The 14,223-nt window shown below is 39.3% G+C and overlaps 1 protein-coding gene across 1 annotated transcript in view; it reads left to right on the top strand.

Annotated features, from left to right (window-relative positions):
- The window catches only part of TMEM245 (transmembrane protein 245), an 88,218-nt gene that overhangs the window by 17,117 nt on the left and 56,878 nt on the right, over positions 1-14,223 (top strand). Inside the window, exons 4-6 of the mRNA XM_058523733.1 lie at positions 5,894-6,010; positions 8,348-8,566; positions 10,997-11,166. Of these exons, the coding sequence (XP_058379716.1) occupies positions 5,894-6,010; positions 8,348-8,566; positions 10,997-11,166 (506 nt within the window). The remainder of the gene's footprint in view (positions 1-5,893; positions 6,011-8,347; positions 8,567-10,996; positions 11,167-14,223) is intronic.

Below are 14,223 nucleotides of genomic sequence, written 5' to 3'. Positions count from 1 at the left end.
TTTCCACATTAGTAATGGAAACAGAAACCTTCTTCAAAGGGAACTTTGGTGGGGAGGTTTTACTTGATATGCAGGGCCCCCTTCCAGTAAGCATCTTTGGGTATATTTCTGGCACCTGCCACTGTCCCTGTGAAAGTTGACAAAGTAGATCAAGCATCTCCTTATTTAGACTGGTTTCAAAATATATTTTGCCTTGATTATTAAAAGAGTTATTCTGCCCATTGTTGCTTTAGCCATATTAGCAGATATTATATGAACATATGATCTGTTTCTTATGAGCCAGGCTGTGAGTTTCTGTGCCCTGGTGCTAGGCTGCTAATGTCAGTGGTCTACTTGTTTGGACTTGTGTAGGTCCCTGGTACTGTTTGGGCCTCCACTTAATGCTGGCCCTGTCCCGGGGCAGAGTGACACTTGAAACCTTGGATGCTCTTTCCTTTTTTTTGTTTATAGTTCTTGGATCCCAAGATTATGTTCCCTTGTCTACATGCCTATTTTTAGCCAGGCCTTTTTTTCCAGGACCATGACTTTGCCTGGATTCTCGGTCCTGGCATTCTTCTGTCTAGTTTATCATCGCCCTGCCCGAACCCTTGGAGTTTTTGAAGTGTGGAAGGATATCACTAAGACAGAAGTCACTAAAGTGCATGTCTGTTGGATAAGTAAGAGCAGTTGCCAAATCTTATATCCATGATTTTCAAAATACTCTTGGTTGATTTTCTCTCCGTGCTATTCCTTTCATTCCTCTGTGAAGTTTCAGGCACTCTGAAAATTTGCTGAATCATTTTTGTATTAACTAGGATGATATTGCATAGTTTTCATTAATCTAGCTAAGGTTTATTGAATATTTATTGTATATGTTAGTGACATCAGCAAGTTGGAGAAAGAGTTTTTATAACTTTTAAGGCATAGTTGTGAAGGTTTTATTTATTGGTCTTAATTTTCCTCAAGTCTTTCAGTGCTACTGCACGTAAGATGTTTTGTGTAGTTCTGTGGGGAGATCTAAAAATATCTACTAAAGGGGAGGAAACTTAGGGAAATGGCTATAATATAAAGTAGAAAGGGGATGAGAGGTACAGACATCCTATAGGAGTGCCAGTGGCTTCTGCTTGTAGTTTATGATGATAATAATAGCTAACATTTATTGAGTCCTACCTACCAGGCATTGTTCTAGCCATTTTATATGTATGGTTTCACTTAATTCTCATATGAGATAGGAATTTATGTAAGCCCTGTTTTATACATGATGAGACTGAGACACCTAGATCTTAAGTAACTTGCTCATGGTCATCCAACTAGTAAGGACTAGACCTGGGATTTGAACCTGAGCAGTCTTGTTTCCTCACCTGTGCTCCCAGCCTCTGGATTGTACTGTCTCTGTGCCTCTGGTCCCGTTCTCTCTCTGTGTCCTCATATCTCTCCGCTCTTCTCATTGTACCCTGTGTTCCGGCCGCCTTGGACTTCTTAGAGTTTTTTGAACATCACACTCTGATTTTTCTTGCCTTTGTGTCGCTTTTTGTCTCCCTGGAAAACTTTTCTACCCCTGTGCTCTAAGACACCAGCCTCTCCTTTCCTCCCCAAGATAGGGAGATTATTCTGTCTTATTTATCTGGCTAACATGTTTAAATGGATTTAAAGGATGGCATCTTTTACCATTCTTGTCAGATAGCCCCTTTGGGAAACCCTTCCCTGACCTCCCAAGCATGGGTTAGGTTTCTATCCTCCAGAATATTTCCAGGGGCCGGCCCGGTGGTGCAGGTGGTTAAGTGCGTGCGCTCCGCTTTGGCGGCCCGGGGTTCGTGGGTTCGGATCCCAGGCGCGCCCCGATGCACCGCTTGTCACGCCGTGCTGTGGTGGCGTCCCATATAAAGTAAGGAAGATGGGCACGGATGTTAGCTCAGGACCAATTTTCCTCGGCAAAAAAGAGGACGATTGGCATCGGATGTTCACTCAGGGCTGATCTTCGTCACACAGACACACAAAACAACAGAATATTTGCAGATATTCTGCACTTACCTTTACGTTACCTCTTAACATACTGAATCGTATCTGATAGTTTAACTGTTAGACTGAGCTTGAGACTAGGTCTAGTCTCGTGTCTCAGCACATAGCCTAAGTCACCTGTTTGGTGAATGAATGCTTAGTGAGAGTTTGGAAATATGTCAAAATGCAGCCAAACTGAAAGTCCATATTTGGGGAGCTATAAAATGATCTTGTTATTTTGGAGCTGCTTAAAAACCACCCAGAGACTGACTGACTGGAGTCTCTCAAAGATGAGTCAACACTTCATTAAATTACTTGTGAAGAGGTGGGTTTAGTAATTCAGAATCCTTGATTAGTCCTTAATCTTATATAAGAGAGAATACTTTGTTATTTTGGATTTTGACTGGAAGTGTTTTTTTTCTTTTTTCTTTTTGTTTTTTTAGTCTGCTGTCCCAGGCTATTGGTTGTTAGGTGTTCCCAACCTTTGCTCTTGAGTGGAGCCTAAGAAATCTCTCTTGGGTGCACAAGAAGCTGAGTCCTGTCTAGTTTCTGTTATAATCAGTTTGTTTTTAAAACTTATATCTGGGGGTCTAAAAAGAACTTTAGTATGTCCAAAATCTTCATCCGTTTCCCCTACATGGTTATTTATCTAACCATCATCTGGAAACTTGGGAGTCATCTTTGACACCTTCATCTCTTTCATTCCCTTTAATGGTTCATCACCAAGTCTGGTGCACTTTGACTGCTCCAGGTCTCTTAAATTAGACCTGGAGCCGCTTTTCCCACATCTCCCCTCTTAACAGCTGCAGACCGCACTATCATCATATCTTGCCTGTAGTATTGCAATAACTTATCTCCCCATTCCCACTCTTGGTCCCCTCCAATCTGTTCTTGACCAAACAGCAAGAATGATCTTTCCTTTTTTTTTTTTTTTTGTGAGGGAGATCAGCCCTGAGCTAACATCCGTGCCAATCCTCCTCTTTTTGCTGAGAAAGACCGGCCTTGAGCTAACATCTATTGCCAATCCTCCTCCTTTTTTTTTTTTCCCCAAGGCCCCAGTAGATAGTTGTATGTCATAGTTGCACATCCTTCTAGTTGCTGTATGTGGGACGTGGCCTCAGTGTGGCTGGAGAAGCGGTGCGTCAGTGTGCGCCTGGGATCCGAACCCGGGCCACCAGCAGCGGAGCGCGTGCACTTAACCGCTAAGCCATGGGGCTGGCCCAAGAATGATCTTTCTATATCTTAAAACTGATCACTGGGCCGGCCCTGTGGCTTGGTGGTTAAGTGCACGCGCTGCGATGCTGGTGGCCCGGGTTCGGATCCCGGGTGCGCATCGAGGCACCACTTCTCCGTCCATCCTGAGGCTGAGTCCCACATACAGCAACTAGAAGGATGTGCAGCTATGACATACAACTATCTACTGGGGCTTTGGGGGGAAAAAATAAAATAAATAAAATCTTTAAAAAAAAAAAAAAAACTGATCACTTATTTATAGAGTGGGGAGGTGGGTTTGGTTATGAAAGGGCAACATGAAAGATCCTTGCAGTGATGAAACTCAACTGTTCCGTACCTTGTATCTGTGCTGATATCCTGATTGTGATATTGGACTACAGTTTGCAAGATGTAATATTGGGGGAAACTGGCTAAAGGATACACAGGATCTCTCTGTATTATTTCTTAAAACTGCATGTGAAGCTACAGTTATCTCAATAAAATTTCGGTAATAAAACCATGATTATTATCCTGTTTAAAACTCTTCAGTGCTTTCCTACTCCTTTTAGGATAAAGAATGAAGTCCTCACTGTGGTCTTCTGTGACTTGCATCATCTGGCTTGCCATCTTCCGCCTTGTTTGTTTGATACCAGCTGTCTGTGTTCCAGACACGTGACCTTCTTTCACCATCTTGAACATGCCAGGTTTTTCACTTACAGCCTTCCTACTCACTTTCTTCTGCCTAAAATATTATTCTTTACACTCCTTTGATTAATTCCTTCTCATCCTTTGTATATCAGCTTCATTTTCACTTCTTAAAAGACAAACCTTTCCTGATTCTCCAGACTAAGTCAGATTTCTTATAGCTATAGCAATCAGCGTAGTTTGTATACATTCATATTTGTGTGGTTATTTGATTCATATCTGTCTCTTCCACCAGACTCCATGGGGGCAGGGTCTGTATCTTCATCCCCAGCATCTAATACAGTGAGAAATAAGAACATGTATGACATGAAAGACATTGTTTTTCTCTCTCAGCCTTTTCTCTTATTGTCATCTAAGAAACACCTTTATTACTTAGGTCAGGAGAATAGGTCCCAATCCAGATATCTTGCTTTCTTCCCAGACCACGAGTTTGAATTTCTCTCAGATTGCCTAAAAGTAAACCTCTTTCAGGTCACAGAGGCATTTCTTAGAGCAGGGATAAGGTATGGTTGAGCAAGATGAGTGCTCTTGATCCTGGCAGCTGAATCTACCCAAGGGCCATCTCAGGCCCTGGCCCTGCTTATCTCTGGGAGATGGCCAGCTGTGGATTTGTTGGGTAGGTGGAGTTCATTTGGAGCTGAAATTCGTTGACTTTCTGAAGGGTCATGGCTCTTTTCATTGGCATGGCAGAATTCTATGTTGTCACATTGAGTATTGGCCTACCAAAAGTTAAGATCCCTGCTGTATGAGTGTGAGTGTATGATTTGGTGACTCGGAATGGTCAGTATTCTTAGTTATGGACAATGGAATCCATGCTAGCTAGTCTAAATAGAAAGACGTATTGGTTAGCCTGTAGAATTTTTGCATACAGATTTTTTGAAAGACCAGACAGTTAAGCTTGGATCCAACACAGGCAGAAGCAGTGCAACCAGGAGATGTGCTCAGTGACACTAAAGGGCTGTTTGAGCAGAAGTGCCACAGCTCTTGCTACCTGCCACAAAGTTAGAGATTGGACAGCAGAACCTCTGGAACTTCTGCTGAGTTCCTGCAGAAAAACTGTACACCTCCTGTATGACTGTGTTTGACCTGAGAGCTATGTGGCTTCCAAATTACAGTAAGGCACTTCAGTCTTCCAAGTCTTGCACAGGTGTGCCTGCTTGGCAAAAACTGCATCACACGTGGGACCTTAGCTGCAAAGGAGTCCAAGAAATACAGTCTTAGCTTTCCAGTCTCTGGGGTGCAGGAAAGTATGCTAGAATCTGGTATTATGTGAACTAGTTTGTGTTGTCTGCCATAGCAGATCGAAGACTGACCATTACAGACAGACCCCATTGTCTAGTAAATGTTTTACTTGAGTCTAATGCAAATGACTACTACCTATTGTTGTGCTGCCTATTAGGAACTTAACATGGGACTTTATAACATGCAGCAAGGTAATGATATTCTCTTAGATTTTCAAGTGGTGGATTTTGCCTGTGCTGAATTATGTACTTTATAGATCTGTGTGGTTTTGCATAATACTCGTACATTTGCATATTCATTCGTGGAATGTTATTATGGAGAGCACTAAGTATGGGCTGTCCTATATTGTACTAGGAGCTAGTAATACAAAGGAGGGTAAGACAGTCTGCATTCAGGAAACTTACCGACTTGGTGTGGCAGTGTTTTCCAGCAGAGATGTGCATTAAAATCAATCTGTGAAGTTAAAAAATGTGTGTGGTACTCCATGTTTTTATATCCTTTATCTGCCACATGCATCAGCATGAAGTTCCCAAATGAGAGAGAGACACAGAGAGTCCAGGAACCTGTGTTTTTAGCAGGCTTTCCTGTTCATTCTTAAGCATTCTCCCTTGGCAAAGAACCAGTGGTCCAGTGGGTCAGTAATAACCATTTTGTTTTATTGCTGTTGAAAACATAGGACTATGTTTCAGTTTGTAAGTTATTTCCTACTTTGTTCATTTGCTTTACAAAGTTTTAAAAATGCGTGTTTGTTTTCCAGGGGCAGAGTTACCAGGGCAGGTTATCTCCATGGCAGCTTCTACTCTGGCGACCTTGGCCATCTCTATCACAGGGTATGACTCGAGCACTGAAGACCAGCCCTCGACCCAGCCTGCAGGTGACTGTGACTTTATGAAGGAATGCCTTCAAAATCATTCTGGAAAATGAAATATGCATTGAATATAAAATTAAGAAAGATACTAGCACCACAAAATGCTTCTTACTGGCTCTTCATTTTTCTCTCTGATCCCTGTTTTTATACCTTTTTCCCTTTCATCTTTGTTCTCCTATATCACTTTTTTCATACATTTAACTGTTTACCTTATTAGGTTTCTTATCCTGATCCTTCTATCTTTTCCTTTTATTTTAAATGCTTATTTTTCTTTTATTACTCTTTCTCACTTTCCTTTCGTATGATTTTCCTTTTCTCAGTGCCCAGTTTACCTCTGTCCCTCTTTTCCCCCATTTAATCCTTTTCTTATTTTCCATTTCTTCTACAACTGTCAGTTCTCCTCCAGTGTTCTATTTTGCTCTGACTCTTCATGTTGCTTTTTCTATTGTTGTTCCCTTTCTCCAACTCTTTCTTTTGGCTTTTATTTTTCATCTTCCAGTCATCCATTTCTCTGGCATTTCTTGCTTTTCTTCTCAGAGTTTGCTTTGCATGCCCATATTGACTCTTTCCCCTAAAACAAAGCCCTCTGGCTATGTTGGATTCAGTGCTCCTGCGAGATCCAGCTGGTCAATTTATATCAGCTGTAAAGTCACACTGCACTCATACAGAGTTCAGGAATATAAACGGCTGTCTCTGTCTGTGCCGAGAAGTCTGTTGGTGCCAGAAGTTTTGGAGTTAGGAATATTTTTGGTGAGCTCTTCTTGAAGAACTAACTTTAGAAAAGTCTTGAAGGAAGGGATCAGCTAAGAAAAAGGCATTTGGGGCTGTGGGAAAACTTACTTTTCTTGCACAGTGAATCATGCTTCCAGTATGAAGAGGGCATGATGTTTTGATTATGCACTTGCTTTTCTTCTGAATGTCTGCCACATCCACCAGGATGAAGTTTCCAAATTAGAAAGATACTCAGGGAGCAAAGTCAAACAGAAGCATATTATAACTAGCTTGGGCTTTAGCCTCAAACCTCAGGGTAGGATGTTAGTTCTGGTGAGGTAGGCTGACTTGGTGCTAGTTATAGCAGTAGTAAAAATTTCCTCACAGTTAAACATTTAACATTAGAAGAAACACTAAGGAAATGATGATATAACACTCATAGGGCTACTATGTAGTCACTTATGAAAGTTATGAAATAACAGTTGTCATTCTTTGAGCATATATTTAGTGAGCATCTACTATATGTCAAGTATTATTTTCTGTGCTAGGAATTCAGTACAGGGAGAACAAGACAGATGAGGTCTTAGCTCTCCTGGAGCTGACACTCAACTGAAGGGAGAAAGTTGGAAAAGGGTAAGTGGAACGTGGTAACAACCGTGTAAAACTAGGTGAAGACTCTGAGCCCAATAGGGAGTTGGGATTGTGGGTGTTTTTGTTTCTTTTCTCTAGACTTTCTGAAATATGGTATACTTTGTCATTAACATTTTTTTGTGGAAGGCAAAATGCAAGTTTTAGTATCTTACTCATTTCCATCATCATAGCATATACTGAGTAATATTGCTTTAGGAGTTATATGATTTCTGATATATATAGTATATTTTGGTAAAACTAGGAAATAGAATAATATAACCCTATAGTAAAATGTAACAATAGTCGCATTTTTAGAAAACAGTGCCTTATGTGAAATAATTCAGTCTGATTTCCTTCATTTGAAAATTCCTCACCCTCAGCAAGCTGTCATTGTTTCACATCTCATTCTAAGAGAAAGACGTGTTTCAAAGCTCTGGGTTCTTGTAAGAGCAGCTGGCTCCATTTTAGGTAAAATGATACTGAAAAGCCATATTGTGTCAGAAATATGTATAGACATATCTCATATAAAGTTATATTGAAAGAGGAGGAACTTTTAAAATAGGAATTCTACAAAATGTTAATATTTGTTGCTTTATATGGTTTGAGTAATTTTCATGTACTAATTATAATTCTCAGCTATTTTGTCATGTATTTTTTAGTTTTTTGTTTAAATGATAAATATGTGTAAAAATAAATGATATATGATATAAAAAACTTGAACAGTGTAAAGCATGTAAAGTAAAAAGTAAAAAATTCCCGTACCCAACCGTACCCCCCACCAGAGTTCATTTCCCTAGATTTAAATACTGTCAGCATTGTAATTCTCCACACATATTTCAGTGCATGTGCAAACATACATCTAGATCTTTTTTCTTTTTTAGCCCAGTGTAATCGTACTATCAGGACATTTCGAAGGCTTAGAATAGCCCGGCCAATTGCTCTATATTACTGTTTACCCATGTGAACTAATATGGTGGGTGCCTTTTTTCTTTCCCTCTTCAGAAACCATGGACAGAGGAGAACCCCCTCCAACACTGTCCTCATCTTCTTCACCCCCCTCCCCTTCACCCACCCTCGGCAGACAAAGGCCTGAAATCGGAACGTTTCTTAGAAAGAAGAAAACAAGTGATATCTACTTTGTGTCTCTTGTTTGGGCCATCATTGGAGTCCAGATCTGGTTGAACCTGTGGATCATACAGCTGCTGCCAGTGCCCGTTGCAGGTAATGGGTTAGTTATGATCTTTCTTGTCTTTGAAAATGTTTTTTTTTTTACTTTTAGATTTTAATATTTGAGGTAGTTTTCAATAAAACAGTCATATGTTTGCATTTAAATAATCAACATTATTTTGGAAGTTATTACTTTGATACTTCTTTATTATTTCACTTTTAAGCTAAAAAATGTATTTAACCTCTTATAATTTTGTGTGGTATTAGAAACTGATAGTTTCACGTGGAGAGTTGACTGTTCTGCCATCCATGATTCTGTGGAGGAGAATGTTAACAATCTGGGTTTTGGGGTTTATGATTGAGTTTTGAGAGCTGCTCTTAGTGAAGTGCATTTTAAATCGCATTTTTAATTCAAAGGAAATGTAGATCGTGAGAAATATATGCATGCCAAATCTTGATTTTTCTTTTGTTTGAGAAAAAATTGACATGTGTATATATTATATCAAAATGGAATCATATGGCTTTCCACAAATCATTAAATTAGGTCTTTATACTTGAATACCATGGTAATTTAAGGCCCATCTCTATTGTGTTGGTTCTCTCTAAAGCTGTCGTCTAAGACTGGCAAGATATAGGAGAGTTTTGTAGGTGCAATGTACAAGAGTCTCTTATTTTATACTTTCCGGATTGTTTGGGCTTTCCTCTTATTGCAGTCATAGTCTATGCCAAATTTATTAAGTCTTCAGTGGATGCTCTGGATACTGCCATCCAGATACCTCCTGAATTTGGTGAGTCGTTGTCTCCTTTATGAAGGTTTTTCACTATTGATTTAAACATAGTCTGATTTTTGGAAGCCTGTTTTCCACCATGGTCTAAAAGTCTAAGATATAGGTGGTAATTAAGCAAGTCACATACAGAGTACATACCATAGCCATGCTTTCTATTAAGGAATTTATAGAAGTGCTTAGTATAAATTGCTCTTCTGGATTGTTCCGTACTTTCTTGTTTTTGCCAGATGATTTCTTTTATGCTGGCATATCATGTGTTGGTTGCTGTTGGAATCTCCTTTTTTTTTGTTTTTCTTTGTGAGAAAGACCAGCCCTGAGCTAACATCTGATGCCAATCCTCCTCTTTTTTGCTGAGGAAGACTGGCCCTGGGCTAACACCCGTGCCCATCTTCCTCCACTTTATATGGGACGCCGCCACAGCATGGCCTAACAAGCGGTGCGTCGGTGCGTGCCTGGGATCCGAACCGGCGGACCCCAGGCCGCCGCAGTGGAAGGCACGCACTTAACTGCTTGCACCACCAGGCCAGCCGCATGAACCTCCTTTTCTTTAAAGTTTGTTAGCAGGACTTAAACATTTGTCTTAGTCATTTCTTAACCTACAGGTCATCATAGGAATTTGACATGGCCTTGGGAGAGCAGGCTGTGAACACGGGGGCCCCCATTTCTACGGCCTATAATTACCCTGGGCTTATTCTAGAGACTAGAGGAGCTTTCCTAGGACGTCTCTAGAGATTTAAGAATGCTGATGAAGGAATTATTGAGCTGATATGTTACACTGAGCTCATGGTTCAAAATAGTAAACTGTGAATTGTTAGGTTACAAGGCCAGAGCTAAGTTAGGGAAATTATACCGGTTGGTATCAATTATCCCGAGTTCAAACTTCAAGGCAACCGTCACAGATAAGCAATACTTCCTTCTAGTCTCACCACCTTCTTAGTTGGCCTTTAACAGGGAGCTTAACCCTGGGAGCTTGAAGGACCACCACACTGTCTAGCTGCAGGGTGGGGACATTCATATTATGGTCTATGAATGGTTCCTGCTGAAGTTGTGCAGTGCACAGCTTCAGGGCCATTTGTAACAGCACTGATTATATCCATCCTGCTTCTCCACTGAAGCCTGGTAAAGATTCAGATGGGCGGAGCAGCGTTAACTAGAGTTATAGGAACACAAATGAAAATATTACGCTGTGGTGTTATAGAATCACGATGCATATGGAATACTTTATACTTTTCTGGTCACTAAACATCAGACATCTAAGGAAGAGAACAGAATTTGGTAAGAGCAGCTATAGTAGCCAAGGAGATTAGGACATGTCAGGGGTTAGCATTCTTTATCCTGGAAGGGAAAGATGCGAAAGGCCAAGATTATAGTGACTGGAATCTGCATGATCAGAGTATCTTATGTTTATGTGGGCTATGAAATAATTCCTTACTCCTTCAGGGATTCAGACTTCACAAAGAAGGTGGTATATGGGCAGGTGGGGATTGTGTGAAAAGTTACTTGTCCCAGTGTCATCAATTTGGAATACCTTGAACTTTTCTCTCTTCCCCCTCCTATTTTTTTTTTTTCAGTTGATCCTTATTTTAATACTAGCTTTACTGTTTTAGAAAGGTCACGTGAAATTGAGGGACCTTTTCATGTTGTAAATTTGTAATCTATATTTTGTTTCTGTGTGTATTTCTTATCTTCTTTATAGTCTGGATACTCAAAAAGCTTGTTATTCACTTTGGAGTTGTGAACTTCCTGGAGAAGCGCCGTTCTGTGTGGTGGCAGGTCATAGAGCACTTCCTGAAGGAGCGGCAGGGAGCTCTAGCTCCGTGGCCAATTATCGGGCTTGGAAAATTCTTGTTAAAAGTTGATAGCAAGGTATGGTATTTTAAGGAGTTGGGCAGTTCTAATGGAGTTTGTATATTTCATTGTCTGAAATATTCCATTTCATGGTATTTAGTGTTTATATACTGTAATTGTTGATAACACATTTAATGTCTAATTCTATGATAAAATTTAAAGTTGAGAATTATGCTTTATATAAGGATAGGATAGATTTAGTTTAAATAAGTATTGTGTAAGTAGTTTTCCCTCTTAAAATGGGAGAAAAGGATCTTACAGATCGACTACCTAGTTCAACTCTTTCGTTTTATAAGGACCAAATTGAAATGAATCCAGAGGGGTTAAATGACTTGCCTAAAATTATATAGCTAGGTAGTGGCTCAGTTCATTGAGTATGTTTGGAGTAATTCCCGTGTGTCAGATATTGTGCTAAGTCCTGGTGAAAATCAGATGAATCACAGAAAACTAGATGAAGAAGCTCTGTTTAGTGGAGAGACAGCAATCCATTAAAGTTCAGACACAGTGGTTAATATTAGTTAGGTTCAGGGGCTCAGTGGTGAAGAGCATGGACTCTGAATCCAAAGTCCAGTTTCAGATCCCAGTTCTGCTGCTTATTAGCTGTGTGACCTTGGATGAGTTTCTTAACCTTTCTGTGCCTTGATTTCTTTATCAATACAATGAGTATAATAGCATGTATCTCATAGAATGGTTGTGAGGGTTAAATGAGTTAATACATGTGCAACTCCTAGATCAGGGCCTGGTGTACGGTAAGCTCTATATAAGTGTTAGCTGTTATAATTTGTGGAGGAAAGGTGTGTACAGGATACAGTGGCAGTACTGAGCAAGAAATGACTCACTGTTGGTGAGGCAGTTGGGGAGGGGAGGTTTTGCAGAGGAGGTGATGCCAGAGCAAATTTGAAGCCCAAGTAGGAGTTTATTAGGTAGATGTGGCGAGAATAGCAGGTGGAGGGAGCAATGCAAAGGCACAGAGACTTCCACAGCATGGATTCTTAGGGAACACTAAGAAAATGGTCATGGCTGGGATATAGGAAATGGTGATTAGTGGGAGGTAAGGCTGGATCCAGGTGAGACTGGATCAAGAAGGTCTTTTTGTGCGAGCTGGACTTCATCACAGAGGCTGCGAACTGTTTCCTTTAATAGCTCCATCCATGACTTAAGGTTGAGAAATACTGTTAGGTGAAACCAGTGTAGGTGTAGATGAGAATATATGAGTTCATGTGTGCCTGGGGAGGAAGTAAATCTTTTGAACTCATAATAAAATCTCCTGGGTCAAAGGAGATGCAGGGGATACATTTCTTATGTATTGCCTTACTGTCTTCTGGAAAGTTTGCCAGTTTTAATTCCCACCACTGCAACGTATGAGAGTGCCTGTTTCCTTGAGTTCTTGACAGTACTAGATATTATAATATAACAAAAGTCCTTTTTAGTTTCATAAAAAGAAGTGTCTCAGAGTTGTTTTAATTCGACATTCTTAAAAATAAAAATGAGGTTGGCCATCCTTTTATATGCTATTGGCTATTTGTATTCTTTTGTAATTTGCCTATTTGTATTATTAATTTTTTTCAACTTTTTAAGTAAGAAAGAAGATAAGACTTCTCACAGATTTCAATATATTTATCACATCTCCCTGGTATTGAGTGAAGCTTTATCTTACTAGAGCAGATTTAGCACTTTAGACTGTTTAAAGAGGGTAACTCTTATTTCAGTTAATTTCTTTGTCTTATCACACTATCAGAAGGGGTAGAAACAAAATCCTATTTTCAGCATTCCCATGTGCTTGTATTTGGATCCCTTCATTTAGGAAAACTCTACAGTTGTGTCAATTGAAGTTCCAGGGGCATCAAAAAGTATTTGTTATGGAGTAGCCTTGTAAAAACTTCTCATTTTAATTCTAATTTTATGCCAATCTGTCCTTCTTAAGGAAGAGAGACAGTAAAATGAATAAAGCTAGCATTTTCTGTTATATATAACAATACGTATCAGAATAAATGGCTATCACAAACAATATTTAAATATAATTGATGCCAAAATTATGTTCTATCTGGTATAATATATGTGGGCTGCTGCTTTGGGGAATAAATCTATTTTTCATGTTTCTATTAAATTTTCATTGATTGGACCAGTGTTTTTGAAATGATGCATCTACAGGAGATTGAAGTATGTGTCTAAACATGCATTGGGTGTGCTATAGGGAAAACTGCCAAGAGCATTTACAGTCACTGATGAAATTATGCTTTTTAGCCTTTGTACTTGTTATGTCACTAATAATGCCTTAAATCCTATGTTTACTGATTTTTAGATTATGTGTCTACGAACTAGCATTAGTTATTGTGGTGCTAAATATTGTGAGGTTTAGATGAGGTAATGTTTATGTGGAAAAAAGCAGGATATTATATACAGTATAAAAATGTGTACCTAAAAATTGGGGTGGAAGGAAATGCACCAAATATTAACAGAATCTTAGATGTGTCTGCTTTTGGCCAGGTGTTCACTTTTCCAAATGAGCACTGAAATGTTTTACTCTTTAAAAATAATGTGAAATAACTAATATTATAAAGCTGCAACTACAAAGTTAAATGAAAATGTCATATATGAACATGGATTAGTTTATAGGGACTAAAAATCCTTTTGGTGCATGATGTGTGAAATAATGTTAATTACTACTCTGATCTTTGGAATTTGGTGTGACTGTTTAAGCCTCCAAGCATTCGGGTTATTTTATGTATTTTTAATTGTTGAATTACCAACAGAGCTTGTGGTTATCATCATTTCAATCATTGTATATCGTAAAGGAATACTATATTCACTTGATTTTAAAACTTTGTTAATGCATTACAATTTTTTTTTCTAGTTTTTCCTTTATCTGGGATAATCTCTTCCTCATGCTCTCAGTGACTTCCTTTTCTTTTCATACTATTATTGCATTCTCTAATGATATTCTACTGTTCTTATCTTCTCTTGCTCACCTTACCCCCTATCCTCAAGCTCTGGCACTGGCTAAATAAGAAGGTAAATGAACACATGGATGTTGGTTTTTACTATTGAATTCTGTAACTTCCCCCCAGCTCTCTC

This window comes from Diceros bicornis, chromosome 28, assembly GCF_020826845.1.
Source record: "Diceros bicornis minor isolate mBicDic1 chromosome 28, mDicBic1.mat.cur, whole genome shotgun sequence".
In the NCBI taxonomy this organism is placed as follows: Eukaryota; Metazoa; Chordata; class Mammalia; order Perissodactyla; family Rhinocerotidae; genus Diceros; species Diceros bicornis.
Note: the sequence above shows the minus strand (reverse complement) of the source record. Positions and strands in the feature narration are given on the sequence as shown.